At 41.9% G+C, this 22,331-nt stretch overlaps 1 protein-coding gene across 2 annotated transcripts in view; it reads right to left on the bottom strand.

Moving 5' to 3' along the window:
* BTBD9 (BTB domain containing 9) overlaps positions 1-22,331 on the bottom strand; it is a 370,623-nt gene that overhangs the window by 161,101 nt on the left and 187,191 nt on the right. For both annotated transcript variants that reach the window (XM_019526983.1, XM_019526984.1), the window contains exon 8: positions 12,332-12,441. In XM_019526983.1, the coding sequence (XP_019382528.1) occupies positions 12,332-12,441 (110 nt within the window). The remainder of the gene's footprint in view (positions 1-12,331; positions 12,442-22,331) is intronic.

Genomic DNA, 22,331 nt, shown 5'->3' with positions numbered 1-22,331 from the left:
ATAGCCTCTGATCTTCTAGATGACTCCCAGCATCTGCCTTTCCTTTCTGCCCTTATCCCATCTAATATTTATATACTCCTCACAGTGCCTCCATGGACAGCTGAGCTTCTCTCCTTTTGGAAAGAATGGAAGGCTGTGACTTTCTTAGCTAAATGATGCCTACACTTCCTTTGGCATAGGCTGTGGGTAAAAGGACACCTTAACTAAAGGAAGCTTTTTGATCTCAGTCCCACTGAGAAAAATGAGTGATGATAATCATGTTAAAAATGGGTTATTTATGAATGTCTCTGAAAGGTGAGGTTTTATGTACCAACTCCTGATGAAGGACAAACTTTCATTTATGAAAAAGAAGGGCAAATATTTCTTTTTAAAAACTACCCATTGTGCCAGATTACTCAAGATTCATCGTTCTAACAATTTTGTGCAGATAATACAAAGCTTTTTGAAAAGATTTTAGTTGACAAAAATCATCTGACTGCCAAGACAAATTTCACTGAGACCAATTTCAAGCCACTCCATATTAAACATTTATGAAAAGAATCCAAACAAGAACTACAGAGAAAATTCAGAGGACATGACAACAAATAAATACTGTGTGTGTTTTACATGGAAATATCACATACTTTAGGGGGGAAAAATGGAATTCACATCCCAGGTGAAACCCATTTCAGAATACAAAGAATTAAAGTTGCAATAAGTGCTTCTATAAAGTACATTTAAATTATTGTACTGTTTATAAGTGATTGCACTATGATCATATGAAACTTGAGTTATTCATAAACTCTCCAGCTTTAAGTCACTGAAATCAGGTTGAAATGAAGAGCATCCCTAAACCCCGTGGTTTTACTAGGCTGTTGATGGCAGCAATGACTTCATAAAAAAAGGAGTGGGGAAATGACTGCATGCAATCCTGCGAGACTTGACTTTGTTCTGCACCAAGAGAGAAAAAAGTTCTCATCTCAAAAATCCACTGTACAATGGCAGAAAGTCACATATACCATTTTTTATGTGCTTTGTAAAAAAACTACACAAGGACATAGGTTGTAGCCATGGTGGTCTAAAAAGCAGAGGCAGACAAAACTCTTGGGGTAGAAGCAATATCTTTTAATAGAGCAACTAAATAGTAGCAAAAAAATGTCTTCCTTTGCAAGCTTTTAGGCCCAAACACCTTTCATCAGGCAGAGGAGAACTCAAAGATTGTAAAAGTTATCTTAGGTAGAAAAGAAACTTCATCTTGCACAGGGGAGGTAAAGGATGGTAGGGTTCCCCTGGGTTTCAAAGTCCATTTGTGAAAAAGTTGCTCTGTGACTGTAGACTAGGCAGAGACAAGGCTCCATCAGGCTTCTTCTCTGAAGGTGTCAGATGGCAGACAAGGAGTTGAATTTTGCTTCTTTCTTGTTTAGCAATGAAGTTCACATTTCCAAACAGCTAATTATGATATCTTCCATGTTTCAGGGATATAGGTTTCTACCTGGAAGACCTTTTATAATCTTTGAATTCTCCTCTGCCTGACAAAGGGTGTTTGGGCCTGAAAGCTTGCAAAGAAAGAATTTTTTTTTGCTATTATTTAGTTGGTCTAATAAAAGATGTCGCTTCTACCCCAAGACTTTTGCCTGCAAGTGACTACATGGCATTCTAGAAAACCACCAATACACTATTCCTGAAAGCAGTCATTCAGCACATTCCTGGTGTACAAAGGGGGAAAAATGGTAAATACTGGAAATGCTTTACAAGGAGGAACAGATCTGAACTGTGCATTAATGTGGACAGACATGAACTGCCATTTTTCTCTGACAGTGAAAATTAAAAGCTCTGGCAACTAAAAAGAGAGTTCTTTAGTTCTACTTCTTCCTTTCTTCTCCTTGTTTTCCAGTCCTAAGAAATTTCCGTGGGTGCCCATTTTAAATGGGTAGAAAACATACAAACTGGTGCTTTTAGCTTAGGAGGAGTGGACTGTCTTATGGGTAAAAAAGGAGCAGTGGGGCTGTGCCAGAATGGCAATATTTTCAGCTCGTGACTGAGACTTTATATCACACTTCTGGACTGTACAATTATTAAGCACATTTCAATTCCATCCATCAATTTTTACCTGCATGTACCCTAGGGACCTCTCCTTAGTCTGATACGTTTAGTGATTTTGGTACAACTCCACAATCTTATTCATAAAAAAAAAAAACTGTTAATTTGCCTGCCTGGGCTTTCTAATAATTGAGCAGAAACCTATTTTATCATACATTGAATGCAATTTCATGGGCCTCTTTACAGTGGTAAATTCGAGAGAGAGTCTAACTAATTGCAACACACAGAAGGTGCCATGCTGTTTCTGCTCCCCAGGGGAGTCTGCCACTCCCCATTTTGAATGTTCATTATAGTCTTTCATACCCATCTGATAAATTTATTAAAAACACCATCTGGAAGGGACTCTGTTCTGTGCTGTATTTTCAGTCTTCTGGTTCTTTTCCTTTTTCCCACTGGAATTTCTGCCTCGATTTATGCCACTTTGTTTACAAAAATGTACTGCCAAAAACAACAGTGTCTTGCTTCTATTTTTTTCTTTTGCTATCCTTCAGCTATCCAACTATTACAGTAACCTGTGCTGCAAGGGAAAGCAAAAGAGAAATGGCTACAGGATTGAAATTACTTTTTTGCCCTCTGTGCACATAACATTTTTGCTCAGACAAATTTAATTTGCTTTTATGGAATGAAAAGGATGCATGTTAAAGTATACACATTGTATAAGCAAAGACTCAGGCAGTGGATAGCAGAAAGAAAATACTTACCTAAAAAGGATGTTTATTGTTCCCTGTTCTCACACAGGATCAAAGAGTGGTCAGCAGCATGGCAGTATATTTAATTTTAACACAATAAATTTTGCAGAGGACTGTTATTACCAGCACATGACCTGAGGGCCACATATATCAACAATATTAAAAGATAAGACTAATAGGTTAGTTAACTATCTTCAGAGATCATCTATTATAGAAAGCAGTAGAGAAAAACCTGCCAGGCACATATTTTCCCCCTTTTTTATTAGAAGTTATTCTTTATTAATAATTATTTTTATCAACTATACTTTCTATAGGAAATACTGGTCACTAAAGTAAAGTTCTTCTCTGGAAAGTAACTCTTAAAAAGTAATACTGTGGGATTCTACATTTCTCTCTCAATGGTTTCCATAACCAAGTCTGAACCTGGGTTCTTTTCATCACGTACATGGCAAGTAGCAGCTGGTATGTGAGGGCCGAATTCTGCTCTCAGTGCCAAAAGCACAACCACATTGCATTCAGCTGGCTAACATGGATGTAAATGACTGGTAATTAGCAAACAATTCTGCTGATAATACCCAAGAAGAAACACAACTAACTCATGTATCAACTCCCAGTATTAAGAATAGCAATAAGCAATTTCGGGCCAGATCCAAAGCTGATCTTAACCAGATTTTAGGCATCAAATCCAAAACTGTGATCCAAAAGCCTCTACTCTGGTCCCTGTTCCCAGGACTATCTTTGTGAAATGCATAAATTCTCGAGGGAGCAAGGACAAAAATCCAGAATTAAGCACTGGTTTGGTCTTGTCTTTCTTTTCCTGTTTCACATGTCTGCAGATACTTTTTTTTTCCAAATTCATAGATCCACTCATGAAGACCAATCTTCAGCAGCAGCTAACATTTCAGCTTTTAGTGAAGCAGGAAAAAGAGGGTGAGTCTGTTGAAGATTAGGCTCTGTCCCTGCTCTATGCAGCTAAAAAGCTGAAAAAATTATTTCCTTTTCATTCTGCCTTTCCAAAAAATAAGGGACAACTCTTATATGGGAGGGGAGGGAGGTGTACGAGAACATATGGTATTTCAATAAAACCTCAAAGATCTTGTTGTTCTTACAATCCATGAAGAGATAACCAACAACCAATAATGCAAAAGACATTTCGCTTTTTTAAATGTGAAATGACCACTCCCCTTCCTTCTGCTGCCAACTTACTTGTAAAGGCAAACAGCTTGTTCTCTCTGTATTCAACACATACTCATATACGGTTAACATTCCCTCACTAGCATATGACAGGTAGAAATACTTACTTCGTAGGGAAAGAAAGATATTAGAGTTGTTCTTGTTGTGTCTGGTTTTGTTCTTTTTATTATATTAAATAATTAAAAGAATATTGGTCACATTATTTTCATTCTTTTATTTTTGGCAAACATCAGGGTTTTTATTTGTTTGGAATGGAGAATATTAACTTAATGTATCTTGTTCATTTATTAAAATAATTATTATTAAGTTTCTAAATTGTACATTTAACTAATATATTCATATAACTTATTACTGCCACCCTAGGTTCTCCCATACTCAGATACTCGGTTTTACACCCAGCCACTGCATTTTGTCTCTGTTTAGTTCAGATTCCCCTTAAGATTTTATGGTGTACATCATCCAGAACAATAGGGCCTACCTTGGGGCCCATATGTGTGATCCCTTTTGGAATACAAATAATACATTTGATGAAGAAATTAACAATTGATTTTGTTCAATGCTAGTTTATAGCACTGCATTAGGCAAAACCATTTTGAAGCATCAAAATTAAAAATGCCAGTACAGTTCTGGGAATAGTGTACTTGCTATTTAATTGCTGCCAGAAAGCAAACAGAAGGAGCACAACACATATTTTTATGATCCACAAAACTAATATCTATATATTTGGTTAGATTTGTTCTTTTGTTTGTATGTGATAAAGCAGAAGATTTTTTTAAATGACCTAGATATTTAGGAGTAGATAACTGATTTTGCAACTATAATTGCAGTAGACATGGATAAAGTACAAAGACAAAATGCTCTTATAGGAGACCTCAGAGGAAATCTGGGGTGAAGTAAGGGACCTTCTCAGGAACAGCAACTATTACATTCTTTAAGACTGCACTCTCCATTCCCCAAATTTGCAGCCCACAAATATCTAAGAAAGAGCAAATGCAGAAGAAACCAGGCCCCTGTTCAAACTGCACCAAGCCATGTCCCTTCTGGGATGCAATGTCTATTGGACCATGCTAGCCTACCTTTCCTTCCCTCAAAGAATGCAAGCACCCATGTTGTCCCTGCTCTGAATTCATTTAAAAGTCTTTTTAGTTCAAATAATCTTGTATTGTTCTAAAGACATTTACCTTTCAATCCCAGGCAAGTGTTTCAAAAGCATCTAATCACTGCAACCATCCATTTACATTATGCATGTTTTGAATGAAGTTCTGCACAGCGTTATCCTCATCTATCCCAGTCAGTAGTGTGCTGTGCCAGGCTAGGCAGTATTAGGGGGTGTATTGACCCCAAAACAAAAGAACCTTAGGACAACTTCTGTAAACAAGTTCACACCACTTAAAGGCATCTAAATATTGATCCTCATGACATTATTTTACAACATGTCCTTCCTAAGTGTCTATTATCACCAAAACCCATTTTTTTTCTTGATTATTAATAAAAATGGAGATTTTCAAAAGTACAATAAGAATTTTGACCTTAAAAGTCCTGAACTCAACACCCATTAACTTTCAGTGGAAGTTGAATGCCTAATTCCCATTTTTATCTTAGTAAATCTCAACTGAGAAGTTTCCTGGGCATTTGTTCATCTCACTCACAGGAAGCAGCTCAATTCAGTGAATAGGGCACAAGGCTGGATTGTCAGGAGACTTGGATTTTAAATCCCAGTTGTTCCAGTGATTTTTCTCTCTGACTTGGGGTAAATTGCTAAATCTCTCCATGCTGTCATACCCCCACCTGCAATACAGTGATGCTTACTCATCTCGGAAAAGCTGTTTGGTAGGGCTGTGCAAAACGACGTTTCATTTCCGTTTTGGCCATTTCGGAGGGACAGCGATCCCTGCTGCCCACCACTGCCCTGCGTGGGGGCTCTGCCACGAGCCTGCAGAGGCCCTGGTCACCGCTGCAACAACCGGGGAGTGCAGGGCTTTAAGTGCCAGGAGGCTGGGCCCGGCAGTGGATGAGGCCGGGCAGGGCAGCCATGGGTGCTTCTCCTGCAGCTCCCTCCACCTGGGGAGAGGCAGGCACAGCCAGAGGAGCCATGGGAGAACTTGCAGTTGCCTGGCTGTACCTGCCTCACCCTGGCCAATCCAAATGTCTCTGAACTTTTTCTGAATCGATTCAGAGGCTCTGGATTTGATTTGGACCTTTTAATAGGTCTCCCAGTTCAATCTGGATTTGGAGATTCGGCCTTTGAATCAGGCCGAATCTCCTCTGAATCAAATTGGCGACCGAAGCTTTGAGCAGCCCTACTGTTTGGTATTAAACACTAGGTATTATATTATGGACATAATACTCAACACTGATATAACACTTAACATTAAACCTCAGTATCCTCCAAGATAGACGTGAGTAGGGGTGGATCCAGGAACTGGCAAAGAGGGGCGCAGGAACAGCCATCTGTGCTGCAAAAATGGCTTCATCCCTGCTCCCAGTTTCCTCCCAGCAAACTGCCAGTGTGGGCAAACCGTGTTGCCTCTGGGGATTTTTTAAAGTTCTGAAAACAGGTAAGCATCCCTTCCTTCCCCTCTGTGCTCAGAGGCATGTCCCCTCCCTTTCCATCCTCTCCTCTTCCAGATGCTGCTGCTTTCCCCACTATTCCGCAGGCCAGGGAAGCTTCAAGAATTGCTCCTGTCAACTCCAGCCAGGCTGTGTGGGGGCTGGACTTTGCTGGGAAGAGCAGCAGCAACAGTAGGGAGGATTCCTCTAACAGCCCAGTTCTACTAGGATAGGGGTGGGCAAAATATGGCCCATGGGTTGGATCCAGCCTGCCAGGTACAAGGATCCAGCCCATGGCTGCCCCATGGTGCTGCGCATGGGGCCATGCCCTGCCCACTCACACTGGGGCAGCCTGTACTGGGCTCCAATTGGCTCAGGCCCCAGCCAGTGCACAATTTCTGGCAGGGCTGTTCCCAGAGCAGCTGGGTTCTGCTCTGTGCCTCCCCTGCCTCCAGTGGAGGCTCCTGCTTTTCATTTTGCCCCTGCCGTGCCACACTGCCTTGCTCCAGGCAAGCAGTTTCAGTCAGGCAGCTCCTACCCCAGTACGTGGGGCTCTGGCTTCAGGTCCCAGCTGCCTTCCTGGGAGCTGGAGCCAGGTGTACTGGTGCAAGAGCCAAGCTAAAGCTGCTCACCCAGAGTGATGCAGTACACACCAGCACTGCAGGGGCAAGATAAGGAGCAGGAGCTGCCACTGGAGGTGAAGGGGGCACAGAACAGAACCTGGCTGGACCGCAGTCACCAGTTGGAGTGCAGTATAGTCTGTCCCAGATGGGGCTTGGCCCCATGCAGAACGCCACAGAAGCAGTGCAGACTGGACTGCCCAGGTTAGCTCTGCTGCACTGTCCCCTTGCCTCCCTCCTTCTGCCCCTCCCCTCCCCTCCTGCACAAGAGGCTCCCAGAACCTAGTGCCCAGGCAGCCCCTTCTCCACAGATGCACATACATACACACGTACCCCCCCCAAACACACACCCCAGGGGGAAGGGGCATGCGATTCCAGCCTCTCCCACCCTTCCCACTCCCAAGCACTGCTCCCCACCATGCACAGTCCCATAAGGAGTTTTGGTGAGTTGTTGCATGGGATGCGTGTGCAGGGGCTGGGGGTGAGGGGGGGGATGTTGACCTAGCTTATGGTAAGTCATCAAAATGCCCTATTGTGGCCCTTGGACACAAATAATTGCCCACCCCATCTCAAGGAGCAAGTGCAAGAAGCCACTGCTGTTGTTGTTTCCCTAGATGATCCCAACTCCCCTGAAGCCCAACTGGAGCATACAGGAGCAGCTTTGAAGTTTCCCCCACTACTGGGACAGTGGGGAAAACAGCAGGAACTGGAGGAGGAAGGGACAGGAGGGAAAGAAAGGTGACATGCCTCTGAGCATGGAGGGTAAGCGTGGATCCTCTTCTGCTCTGGGGACTTTTCTGGTCCAGTCTGAAAGGGGAGGTACAGCCGCACCCCTGCACTCCCTCTGGATCTGCCTTGGGCATGTTTTATTGGCCCTATTTTTACACGGGAGGAAAACACAGAAAGCTAGTTATTTTTCTCAGTTTCCTCAGCGAGTAATGGGTAAAATCCAGATTAGAACAAAAGTTCCTGCCTTGTATCATGTGTTTGACTAGAAAATGTTGTTTTTCTTGCTTAAACAGTCCACCTCCCTTCTTCCTCATTAAATGTCTAAAACCTAAAGTCTCATGAATTTTCTATTATACAGGGTACTTTTGTTTCTCAGCACTAGACAGACCAACAGCTACTACGTTGGATGTTACACAAAAATTTGAAACTTCCCACATACCCCTACATATTTGTATTCTCTCAGCTAGAAGGAAGAAGAAAAGAAATTAGAACCAATAAATTTTCCACTGACCTGAGAAACACTAGTAACACCTGCCAATGTTGTGCACAACTATCAGGCTAGCTTAAAATAAAAAATAGGGACACCTATTTTTTCCAGCTGATATATTCTGCATTTTGTGGCTTCTGACCCAATGAATCACATCAGGATCATTCAAGTCCTAACAATTAGGCAGACTTTTCACTCATGCCACAGTGGTCATAAGACTCTTTCATTAAATATGAGAGTCTATCTGCAGTCTGCTTTCAGAAAGGCTAGGGAAGTGCACTGGAAATAGACAAGAAAGAAAGAAAACCTGAATCATGTGACTACATCTTTAGCTCCACAGAGAAATGAATATCAGTAAATGAAACTGGCCATGTGGCTGTTCTTTACAGTAGACAGGAAAAAAATTCCCAATAGTATTTAGATGGTCTTAAAATTTTCATAATTTCCTAAGGGTATGCTTACTGCAAACCTGACAGATGTTGCTGGGAAAACTTGTGCAATTCTGAAAGGAGGTTAACCTTTAAAAAGGGGAGCAGAAACAGGTTGCAATAGCTTTGTGCAGCTTTACCATTAAACTGGACAAGAAAATAGCATCTCTTCCTGCTTTACCATGGGAGAGAGAGACAGCAATATTTCACAAATCTGAAGTGAATACCAGGAAATTGATTTGGCTGTTTTCCCTTTGCTGTATGTTTAAATGATTTTTTTTAATAACTGCCAGTGCGCAAAAGACAAGAGAATTATTTATTCATGTTCTCTCTTTCCTCTTTTCTTTCTTTAAAACAGGTTTTCCTAAGGCACAGGATCCTAAGGCAACTGAAGCTTCATAGTGATTCATAATTTTCAATAGCATTCCCCACGGGGTAACCAAGGATGTTCCATTTTTCATTTCCATCTCCTGCTCTTTAGCCATTATTCACTGTTTCCCCCTTGGTGCATTATGTGGAAGTAGAAAGATAGCCTGAGAAACTGAGACAGACCTTCAAAGACAAACACAACATTATTTAATATAGGCTTTCCAAATTGCACTCTCCATGAACTCAACCAGGCCACAAGGTAGAGTGAGAGGTTACTCAAAACTCTGTGCTTGCACAGCCTTGGACAGTCCCTCAGCAGATGCTACCAAAAGTACCAATTACAGTAAGGATTTTATAACACTGACTAATGTCTCCTGAGACTCAGATCAGCTAATCAAATTCTCACTTCCAAGGAGAGATGCAAGACAAGAAAACCACTGCATACAGAAAACTGCACAAACATTTGCAGTAGAACCCTGTCACTGGGTAGAGAAAGATAAGAGCATCCCATCAGAGGGCCCTGGTTCTGCATCCAAATGCCTGTGTCATTTGCTAAAATACTGGTTTATTTTGCTTTTAATTTAAAAAAAAATGATGATTTAGGGCTGCTCAGAATTACTATAGTGAACTTCAGTATCAGAAACCACTTTTAATTATATTTCTTTAGTAAGCAAAATATTTGTTAATTCATACATGGAACAATGCATTTAATGACTCTTACATGTAAAACTATCTTATATATGCATTTACAAGAATAACAGTAACGTGCCATAAGGAAAAGTATACCTCAGCCCAAACGTCTGCAACAGGGAACAATTTCAGTATGATTGAATTCATTTATATCACTTATCTAGTTTAGTAAGACAATAAATTACAGGATAGCACAAAGACAACAAGCAATACTAGAAGAAGCAATTCTGTCTAGCCTTACCTTAAAAATGTTATGCAACTGCCAAGAGAGTTTTTTCAGAATTGCACACAGTCACTGGTTTATACATCTCTCCCCACATTATAACTTTTAAGTGTCATAAGTCAGAAGCTAATGGCTTGTCACGAAAATGTTGTATGTAAAACACAGTAACATAAAATTGCTATTATCAATCTACTGCATGAAAATGACACTTCACTTTTATTACCTGTTTGTCAGGCCCTTAATCTACAGTTTACAGTGACGACCATTATGTAGATACTACACACTGGGTAATATGTCTGGCAAATGATCCTCCCTGCATATACAACTTCCTGATCCTATTGAATATTTCTAACAAAGGTTAAATAAATAGTGCAGTCTATGTGCTTGCATGAGACTCTCAATGACCTCATTTCTTGCTATTCCTTTGAATGAGGCTTTAAACAAGAGCCCTTTTCTGTACTGTCTGTAGTGAGCATCCAGGTAGAAGTTAAACACCACATGGCTCTTCATAAAAAGGTAGCACGCTCCCAAAGGGAGTGCCCACCATTTTACTTTCTTAGTGTAATAGGCACTAATAATGAGAGCTAGTATTTAATGGCTGCCATACTGCACAAATAGTTAATGCACAAATAAAAATGTCAAATGGCACTAAGCTCCGAGTAAGACTTCCAAATATTCATTATCCTGATACCCAGGTGATATTAAAAGGTAAGGACATGTCCTTACTGTTCCAACGCGTACAGAATTTTGACCCTGTACTTTATAATGTAAAGATTTTTAATGCAAGCATTGTATTTTTTTCAGTAAAAACCCCCCAACATATTTCACCAAATTCAAGAGGTCTGAAAGTCTCAGGGCTTCCTCTAGTCAACATAAACATTTAAACTTCAATTTATTGCACTTTCAGTCTTATAATAGTAGCATGGAAAATGAAGTCAATAAAAAAGATCAGGCTACCTATTCCTTCTATCACAAAGCTAAAAATCAAATAATGTCCTGACAGAATTCTATGGTGTATATATGCTAATTGTATCACAGTAATAGCATGCTTTCAATTTACTCTTATTCATTGGTGAAACCTAACTGTGCCTTTAAAAGGTAACTTACCATTTAATGTTGCTATAAAAAAAAGAGACATTTAAGGCTCTACAACCGTTAGTGACAGAGTTCCAGCAAAACCAAGAGTCACCACCCACTGGATTGACACTGAAATACAATTGCTTTTATCAAGCAACTGGTACAATAGACAAGAGACCATACGGGTCTGACTATACGGGTGGCTCTTCTCTGGATGCTCTCAAGCTTTTCCATGTCCTTGCTGAAGTGCAGCACCCAAAACTGGATGCAGTACTCCAGCTCCGGGGACTCGCACACACTGGGAACTGCGCTCCCAGTAACATTCTTAACTCCCACCACAATATTCAAGAGTAAGACTGTATTTTGAGCTATTACGCAATTGCCTCTATATATACACTATGCAAACACAGACAAATCAAGACAAAAATTTTTTTTACATAAAATTAAAATGTCATAGTAGATGGTTTTAGTATAAGATTTGTTTTTTTTTTCCCCCCGGTTCCAAGACGGAAGATCCCTACTCCCCTTCCCTCCCCAGAGAATACTTCTGGGCAAGGGAAGGGACTTCAGGTGCCATAGGTCAAGGGTTAGGGGCAGGACTACCGGTTCCAAGATGGTGACCAGGGGGTGGGGCAACTGTTAAGGGGCAGGGCTATCCTTACAGCCCTCGACAGTTCATCAAAACTCATTAAGTGGCCCTCCAGTCAAAATAATTGCCCACCCATGAATAAAAGTGCCAGAAAAGCCACACTAAAGCACCCAATCTATACAGAGGTTGGGCAAGCTGTATCCAACTAATGTAATGCCTCTTCTGGGCATGCACTTTAAAGTAAAGCACTGTTTTGGGGTTTTCTTCTTAATGCCTGTAAGCAGCCAATGTGATTAACAGCACAGCCTAACTGAATTACCAGAGTGTGTGAGATTAGCAGTTGATGAGATCTTGTAACTTGAGGGGGTGCTTTCCCACAGCATTACCTGCTAATCAAGAGTTTCAATCTCTTTAGCCTGACGGGCCAGGCCAACCAAGCTTAATGTCAAATTTGACTCAGCTAGAGATTTTTGTGCAAAGAGCGGAGTCAGATTACAAGGCAAAGCTCAAGTTATACCTAGACTGAAAATGAAATAACAACAAGATCTGAGAATAAAAGTGTCTTAGTACAGACAACCACTGAATTAAAAACAGTCTGATCTCTTACCTATCAGACCCTTCTCAAGAGTGAAGGTTTTGTTGGTAAACATACATTCGAATGCCACAATATGGAAAACTTTGTTCACTGTGTTGTGGGTCCCAACTATTCGAATATATCTATGGAAAAAGAAAGGAAGAACAAGTTAAGAACAAACAAAATCCTAGCACCAAATTATCAAAGATTCATTATGAGCGTGCCAGTACTTCTGCCCTATTATTGTGGCTCCTGTATTATGCACAGTCACAAGGACTGAAGAACTCCAAAGAAGATTAGAAATCTAAGTACAGATCTTGCACCTGTATATATGTCTTGAAAGACTTCAATTAGACGTACAGAGAAAACTAAAATGAGCCTATATCCAACTCGAACATTGACTGTGCTCCCCTAATATGACATGATGGAGTTACATATTATCTCCTGATTTTACTCTTGGCTATGAAGATTTAAAAAAAATCTACACAGATATAGATATATAGATATTAATTACACACACTTATTTATTGGGCTTGTCTCTGCTGGATAAAATCTTGTGTGTGCGCGCGCGCGCGCGCGCATGCCAGGGACAAGCCCAATAAGTAAATATCGCTTCCCTGAAAAAGTCATAGATTAAATTCCCCTTTATTATAAGCCTATTTCTAATTAATAAACTAACACTTGATATTTCAGACACCAATGGTCTGCTGTCTTACCTTTTATTACTTAAATTCTTTAAAAAGTCAAGCTTTGCTAGACAAAACTACCTCCAGGTTTCACTCTTGGTTGTACAGCATGCACTTCTGAACACTAATGCAAAGTAAGATGGAGCTGAACTTGAACACAGTGGCCTATTCACCCTTTCAATTTCCTTGGAGGCTTCACCTTCTCCAAACAAGCATTAACCTTGAATCAATCTGAACCCTTCATTTTCCAGAGGGAACAGAGTTCGGAGGTTAATGAACAGCTGAAATATCTATTATGAGTTTGGGAAAATCCCAAATGGGATACTATACACTGTCACAGGAGAGTTAAAACAAACAAAAAAAAATTAAGACTAGATAACATTTCCTCAAATAATGACTTATCTACATGGAAGGAAGGTGTATATTAAATGAAGAATTTCAATTAAAAGGAAGCAGAATCTATATGACTTATGCCATATTTTCCCTGTTATGTAAAAGAACTTTCATTTATTTAATATAATTTAAGTTCTAACCTAACGGCTGCAAATGTTAATAAAGCAGTTTCATCTCACCTTCTTCATTACTTCAAGTTAACGAGCTAAACCCCCCGCCCAACCTCATTTTATTCCTCAATGTAAGGAAGCTTTTGGTAATTCACACTTGCAACTGTTTTCCCTTATAGTTTTATTTGTGCCCCAACCTGCACAACAGAATTGAACACTTTAAAAATAGTTTTTAAAGAAGCCAGACTTGAAACCTGTTTCTGCTAATGTGGTTTTGTCATTAGTGTAGATATAACTCTTTGAAAATATTTTTTCAGTTAAAATTTTAGGAAACATTTTCCATCCGCACAAGCGTTTTAAATGTAAAAACTCAAAACTCAAAACATTGGCTTTTAAAATAAATTTCTTAGCACCACTGATTATATATTGCATACAGGTTTTTAGTCTCTCTTTAAACAACCTACATTATTTATTATTACAAGCATTATTTATCTGTTGACTGTCTTGTGCTGTTCACTCACCTACAAAGTTAAACTTTTGGTCAACTTACTTGAAGTGCTAAAGTATGTAGAATTTATGGACTTTCACCTGACAGCATGGCATGAGTTCCTACTTCCCTAAATGTCATGCAAGACCATGCAGTGTTAATTCATGCGAATAGAATGATTTTTGTACTTGGTGCTAGAAATCTTGAGATACCATATGGGGGACTCCCCCCCCGCCCCAGTTCATGTTAAATAGGGAAAATAATCTCATCTTAGATTCAAATAAATATAGTAATAGCTGCACTGGATAACCTGGGACCCATATTTACTTGAATCTAACATGAGGTTATTTCCCCCATTTAACATGGGGGGAAAAAGTCCCCCACGTTGGATCTGAATACAAAGTGGCAGGGGTGGGAGTGGGGACAGGCAGTTGCTGCAGCTCGGACTCTGGCCCCAACCCAGGCTCAGGGCTGGATTGGAGTCAGAGCTGCAGCTGCTGCTCACCCCACCACTGCCTCTATCCCCTGCTGTCTTCTCACTGCCACACCCTCTGCCCCCTGCCTGCCCTTCTGCCGTCTCCCCATCCACTACACCCCCTCATTTCCCTGTCTGTCCCCCAACAAAGCCTCTTCTGTGCCATCACTACTGCCGCCACTTACCCTCTAGCTTTGGCTCCAGTAAGGCTTTGGCCCAGCTACAGCCTGGGGCACAGAGAACATACTTGCTCTGGTCCCTGCTTGCTGCTGTAGCAATGGTGATGATGGCAGCAGGTTTGGCCCAGGCTCCAGCTCTGACTCTAAAGACCAGTCAGAGCTACCACCGCCACAACCATGTGCTCCATGCCTGGAGCTAGAGCAGCATTGAAGCCCTGCTGGAGCTGGAGCCAGACTATAAGCTGTGTCAAGGGGAGGGGGCAGAGGCTGGGGGCAGAAGCTGCAGAAAGCAGAGGTCAGAGGGAAGGCAAGGGTGGGGGGCAGTGGCAACCAGGCGCCAGGGGCAGCAGGCATGGGGATCAGGCAGTAGGGATGGCAGGTAGCAGAGAGACCAAGTGGGGGAGGCAGATGGCAGGGAGCTAGGTACAGGGGTCAGGCCACTTGTTTCACCCGTTGCCTGTTGCATGCTGCCACACCACCTCCTCATACTGCCTGCCCTTCCACCTGCCTCCACCCCGATTGCTTTCCCTACTGCAGTGGCAGGGTGAATGAATTTAAGGCAACCTCCAAATAATTTGAGTCTATGCATGGAAAACTAACAAATTTATAACATGTATAGAGAAATTTATGGATTGCTACTGCTTCTCATAGATTTCATAGACATTGGGGGCTAGAAGGGACCTCATGAGATCATCGGGTCCAGCCCCCCTGCCATAGGCAGGAAGTCAACTGGGATAAAGTGACACCAGCAAGAAATATATCCACCTGTTTTCTGAAGGAGTCCAGAGCAGGTGCTTGCACCACCTCTGGGAGGGAGTTTGTTCCAAACCCTGGACACATGCACCATAAATTGGCCTTCCTAGAGTTTATGGCCATTAGACCTTGTTATCCCTTAGGGAGCTCTGGTGAACAGGCATTCTCCCAGCTCCTGATGTACCCCTCTTATGTAATTGCAGGCTGCCACAAAGTCCCCCCTAAGCCTTCTCTTCTCCAGACTGAAGAGTCCCAAGTCCCTCAGCCTCTCCTTGTATAGTCTTCCCTCCAGGCCTTGGATCATGCGAGTGGCTCTCCTCTGGACTCTCTCAAGCTTCTCCACATCCCTCCTGAAGTGGGGGCCCCCAATACTGGATGCAGTACTCCAGCTGCAGTCTCACCAGGGCCGAGTAAAGCAGGAGGATGACTTCTCTGGTTTTGCCCGAGATGCACTGGTGGATGCACGCCAGAGTTTGGTTAGGTTTGCCAGCCACAGCATCACATTGGAGCCTCATATTCATCTTGTGGTAAATCAAGACCCTTAAGTCCCTTTCAGTCATGGTGCTAGCGAGCATAGCACTGCCAAGACTAAGTATGCTGGGGGTTCTTCCTACCAAGGTGCAGCACCTTACACTTCTCTGCATTGAAGGCCATCTAGGTTTGGTCAGCCCACCTTGAGAGCACGTCCAAGTTGGTTTATATCCCTAGTCTGTCCTGTGGTGTGACCACCGTGACCCATAATTTGGCACTGTCAATGAACTTGGCCAATTCACATCTGACTCCCAAATCCAGATCATAGATGAAGATGTCAAAGAGTACTGGCCCAAGTACCGAGCCCTGAGGGACTCCACTGGTCACCCTGCGCTATGTTGATTTGCTCCCTTCAACTAGTACTCTTTGGGTCTGACCCTGTAGCCAGTTGCCTAGCCATTGGACTGTATGATGATCAAGGCCACAGTTCCCCAGCTTAACCATGAGGACATCACGGGGAACTAGGTCAAAGGCCTTCTTGAAGTCCAGATATGTGATGTCCACATCATCTTCCTTGTCCAGGGCACATGTTACCTGGTCTCAGAAGTAGATGAGGTTGGTCAGGCAAGACCTGCCAGTCCCCACACTTCTTTTCTGCAAATCTGTTCATAGCATCTGATGAATTAGACTATCGCCTATGAAAGCTCATGCTTCTCTGAACCAGCCAGTCTCTTAAGTTGCCACCTGCTACCCTACCTTCTGCCGACTGCCTTGTCAGTCAGCAAACTGCATTTTGCTGATACACCCATTTTGTTGATTGTGACAGTTGGGCCAAGTAATTTATCCCTGAGAATGCTTCACTTGTATCTAGTTTTCCACAAACCACTGGCTCATTACAACTTGCAAATTAGCAGCAGAGGAAATGTGGTGATCTACTCAGTTATCTCACAATGAATTCATTTACAAGTTACCTAAACTGTGACCTTACAATTTCTATACCCTTTATAAGAGCAATTTAGCTAAAAAAGAAAGTTATTGATAGCTCACCTTAATTATAATTACATTTCTTCAAATGTAGCCTATGCACTAGATTTCAATTGATGTTAACTGCATAGAAAATTTAAAGCTTGTTTTTCTGTTCTTAACTTAGCTTGAAACAAAGAAAAATAGATGCTAACATTTTTAAGGAACTAGATTATATTTAATCAGTTTCAACTTGTAAAACAATTAATAACTATAGCTGTAAATTTTCAACAATTAATTTTACACTCAAATAGTAAGTGCTATAAAACTGAGGAAGATGATGTATATTATTGGTGAATATAAAATATTGAATCCCTGTGTTAACTGCAAAAGAGAACTCAGTCTAACTTAAATGTGACAAACACATCCATAAAGTATACCACATATTACAAATATTATGGTAAGCAACTAACTTTAAGCATGTAGAAGATTTATAAATGTAAGATATTAAATTTTACAATGTTAAGTGGTATAATACATCAAATTCTTACCTAAGCTGTTGAATATAATACTTAATTATTCCATGTTTAATTATTCACTTTTACTGGCACTCTAAAATTTCATTAAATTAAGTGCAAAATTCACTAAATGTACCACACACTTTAAAAATTCAACAATCTATAACGAATCCAACAGACCACAGGGAAACTTTTTTCGGTAACTTGTCCACCGGGAGGTGCTGTATGAATAATGTAAAATTACATCATCTCCACTGAAAAACATCAATGGTATTACTACTAAAATATATCTAGTCTTTACAAATCAGCACTTGAGATTCAAAATTCATCCCAGAATCCAGCCCTGCATCAAATCCTGGACCTGATTATCGGTTTATCCCTGCTATGAAACACAGAGTAACTTAAAGCAATCAAATGGAATGGTCTGCATTTATTCTTATATAATTTGCTATAAAATTCAAATTCAATTCTAGATGATGGGACAGGGACAACGACAATGCATACCTCACTTGCTACACAATTATTTTTTAAACGTTTTAGATTTTAGTCATCTTCTTCCCCCTTCAATGTCATTTCTCAACACACAGCAGGCTGTTTTGAACAGATAATAAGGGCATTGAACTTTCTAGTCTGTAGAGGGATAATGTTGGAAAAAAAGGAAAGCTATTCCTCAGTATCTCTAAGGCCCTTGACAACAGTTCATCCAGATGGAAGCTCATTAAAACTTAAACATGGATGTGAAGGTAGATATGCAACAAATTGACTATCTCTGATGAGAATTAATGTTAAAGACACAAATCCTCATCTGGAAATCCTCATCTTCCCTTAACCTATACTATACCATTAGTTGTTTAACAGTTCAATGCTGACAAACAGGACAAAGTTGCAAAATGCACATAACTTTCAAGGTATTTTAAATCATGAGAACAGCAGAGCAATGAGAAATTTGGAGTACGTAACTCATTGATTAGTAAAATAAATTCACCAGATGTAAAAGTACTAATACTAATACTTGTAATATATTCATATTAAATAGTCTGCCCTTTTGTCACCTTCATCACGAACCTCTAAAATATACTCTACTGTATTATGAATCTGCCCCCTTCTTTCAACAGTTTACATTTTAACATACAATGGAGCTATGGTTATTTAGGATTAAAGGAGTTGAGTTTGGAGGAGCTTATATTTTAATAACGGTCAGAGAATACATAAGTGAATGGAAGGTAGTGCACACTGGGAGAGGTCAGTCTGGTTAACTGGCACCAGTGCCATAAAGGTTAACAGCCACTGATTAAGTATAGGTGGCAGGCACACAGTTTTAGTCTCTGAGGCATCCTTTTTTGAGCCTATTATTAAAATAATATTCCAAAGTTTATAATTGAAGTCAACAAGGAACTAGGAGTCTGTGCTATGCTGCTCCCAAAGTTAAGCACTCCTGTGGTCTTGAGGAGTGTTTAGTTTTGGGGACTGTGTAGCACCTGCCTTTATTAGTTTGGGAACTCTATAAATCCCCAGTAATATTTTCATTGAATATTGTCAGAAATCAGCTTCTCAGTTCAGACACTAACTACACCCTTTACAGAGGTTAGAGGAAGACAGCTACCCTTAAAATTACTTGCTTAAAACAATTATAGGTATTCACCATTCCCTAAACACTAAACCCAGAGTTCAACCGATCTAGGATTTCAACATGGTCACAGTGCTGACACTTTGTCTGAGCAATGTCATCTTATAACCTGCAATTCTGAAGTGAAAATAACTGTGCCTATTTAAATGCAATTCAAAATTAATCATCACATTTTTAATTCAAACTGAGGGTGGGAAAGTAATGCAGCACACTGTCAGCCTATCTGGGTCTGAGAATGACCTCAGAACTCTTGTACCCAAGACAAGTGGAGATTAACATCTTTTAGAGACGTTCAACCTTGTATAAGAATATGACAAGAGCAGAGAAATACAGCATGTAAAGTATCCTCTATGAACTAATCAGTACAGCACTATTAAAAGAGATAATCCAACAAACTGCAGGCTCTGCTCTCTTTGTTTAAGGAATTTGGGAACGAGGAATAAGAAGAAAAAAGAGAAAAATATTACATCAATGTTACATACTGTTTCATAGGGCTCTGGCAGACATTAATTGCATGATAAATGTAACATCTTATTCACAAGATAAAAACCCTACATGTTCCACATGCAAGACATTTAAGATATGATAAATTGCCAAGTGGAACATCCACAATCCAAAACTTGCATGTTCTGCAAGATTAAATTCTGCATTAAACGTGGAACATCTCTGAGGCTGGTTTGTATGACATTTAATTTTGAATGTGTGGCATGTAGGTATTCAGTTGCATATTCACCCTTTGCACATGCTGGTCTGAGGGATGTTCGCATGATCAAAGGGCAGAAGTCCCACCCTTCTGAGTGGCACAGACCCTTTTAAATATCTCAGATCTGGAAAAACCAAGGATTGGAGAGCTGTCCCCTGATGTTGAGCTCCCAATGCCCCAGCACAATTACAAAGGTGAATATGCAGCTGGGTCTTGGGGCATGCAGCAGGATGCCAGAGTTTAAGGTTTAAGGTCCGGAGGTGTCATATCCCTGAGATCAAGGAGCCTCTTCCTGATGTCAGGTTCATGGTGTCCTGGGATCTTAAAAAAAGCAGCATGTCTGTTATGTCAGAAAATACAGTGTTTGGGATTGGGGATAAAATTCCCCTGATTTCAATCACGCTATTATAATAGTATCAGCCAAGGGCCATACAAATATTAAAATCCTAATTCTGTTTTGATCTTATGCTGTTACATAAAAAATAACTAGTTAAAAAAGAAACACTCATACAGTAAGCATCATGCTGTCAGCTTTGAAGTGTATGCTATCAGGACACAATCTTTAATCTGACCTAGATCTATGCTAAACAATATGCAATACAAGGTTGGCATGTTTTCACTCAGCAAAATAAAAAGGAACATGGGTTATTATTGTATTTATTCAAATACAGGACAAGTTTTTTCCCGTTCTAATCAGCGTGCGGGGGGGGGGAGGGGGAAGCCCTTCATCTTCTATTTGCACACAAGGAAACTTTATTAAATACACTGTCTATCATTAAACTGCTGCAAAAAGTAGCATGTGCTCAGTGATGAGAACCAACTATGCGAATAATTAAATGCAGCCAACACTGAGCACAACTATAAAATACACGGCCCATACTGGGCAAACACACTGAAGGGAAGCGTATCTGTGTGCCTGTGCCCCTTAAAAAAAAACCAAGAGGGTGTTCCCTCCAGAGGGAACTGGCACCAGGCTGGGATGTACTGCAATACCAGGCCAGCACTGGGAGGGCGAAAGCCAGCCTTAACACCCTCCCCTTGTTGCCAAAAATTTAATTTATTAGACAACCAGTCAATTCCCCAACAAAAACAACAGCGGGGGGGGGTGCGGGGAGGGGGGAATGGAGCCCCATGCCCTCCCCATCTGGGCCCGCTCCCCCCTCCCCTCCTGCTGCTTGGGGTCTGTGCCCACTACCCTCCTCCCTGCTGCAGTGGCAGGGGGATGGGAGGAGTGGACCGGAGCTCGATATGGGGGAGGACTGGGCCTGAGAGTGGAGAGGGGAGCAGTGGGCCTGGGCCAACCAGTGGTGGTGGGGGCGATGGGAGGAGCAGGGTCAGGTCTGATGTGGGGGGCAGGGAGGAATGGGTCCGGGGCCCGATGGGGGAAGGAGGCCTATTTCTCCCCTCCCCCTGATGCTGCTGTGTTGGGCCAGGCCTGCTGTTCCCCCCACACCATCATGGCAGGCTGGCTGCTCCCCCCCACCCCATCAGGAGCAGGCCCACTCCTCCCTTCCCCCCACTGCCACCACCATGGCGCACGTACTCCTTCCCCCACTGCTGCCACATCAGTCCTCAGGCAGCAATGACAGAAGGGGGGAGGAGCAGCCCGAAGCCAGCACCAGTGGCCTCACCCCCCTACGGTGTCCTGACCCTGCTCCCCCATCACCTCCAAGAAGCAAGGGAGGAGGGGGTGAGGCCAGCTCCGGTGACCTCATTCCCCACCCCTGCTCCATCGTTGCCACCTGCAGAGAGTAGGGGGTGAGGCCAGCTGTGCTGGCCTCGCCCCCACCCCCATCCCCGCCACCATGGTGACGCGCTGCCACCTGTCCGAGTGCTTCTTTGCACCTTGTTTGGCTGTCAGCCAATCAGAGCGTGAATAAAGCGTTATGAACAGACAGACAGACAGATAGATTCAGGCTTTTATAATATTAGAATATTAAAGTTCAAGTGACAAAATAAAATACAGAAAGACCCAAGCAGGGGGGCTACAGAGTAGAGGATGCAGGTAGGGGTGGCAACACAACTGAGTTACGTACGAAACATGTAGCCAACTAAGCCTAAGAGTAAGGGGGCAGGAAGGGGAAGAAGAGGAAGTGGGCACAAAGGTTACAAAGCAGAGAATATACAGGAAACCCTGCACAACAATACTGAATTGTAATAGGAAGATGGCTCCGAAAAGTTACAAATAACAACATGCAGGATACAATTGTGGGTGTGGGGAAGAGTCCATGATTAATAGTTGGAGGCTTGGTTCCACAGGGAGGCAGACGAGGCTCAAGAGCTACATTTGATTTTAGCCAAAAAGCCAAGATGTTTATGGGAACCTGCCACAAGGATAGGTTAAGGCAGCCCATCCAAATAAGATGCATGGTAGTGTTCGCTGAGCACAGTCCCCCTCAGAGCCACCACTTTTCAAACTCATGGTGAGCCACTGCACTGCATATATTTTTACTTCCTCTTCACACCCACAACTGAGCTCTGCCTCCCCCCCACTCCCCATTTTCAATTATTCCTGTTTCTTCACCAGCCTTAAATATCTAGCAAACATCACCAAACTGGGTCCCAAACATTCACCCAAAATCCTCTGTCACCCTCTCTCAGCCTGTCACACATGATCAGTGTAGCCCTGCCCTTCATGTGGTAGAGCTGGACCAGGCTGCCCTGTGCC

The sequence above is a fragment of the Gavialis gangeticus genome, unplaced genomic scaffold (genome assembly GCF_001723915.1).
Source record: "Gavialis gangeticus isolate Ggan-Ray unplaced genomic scaffold, GavGan_comp1, whole genome shotgun sequence".
Lineage (NCBI taxonomy): Eukaryota > Metazoa > Chordata > Crocodylia > Gavialidae > Gavialis > Gavialis gangeticus.
The sequence above is the reverse complement of the archived record's forward strand: the minus strand, read 5'-3'. Positions and strand labels throughout refer to the sequence as shown.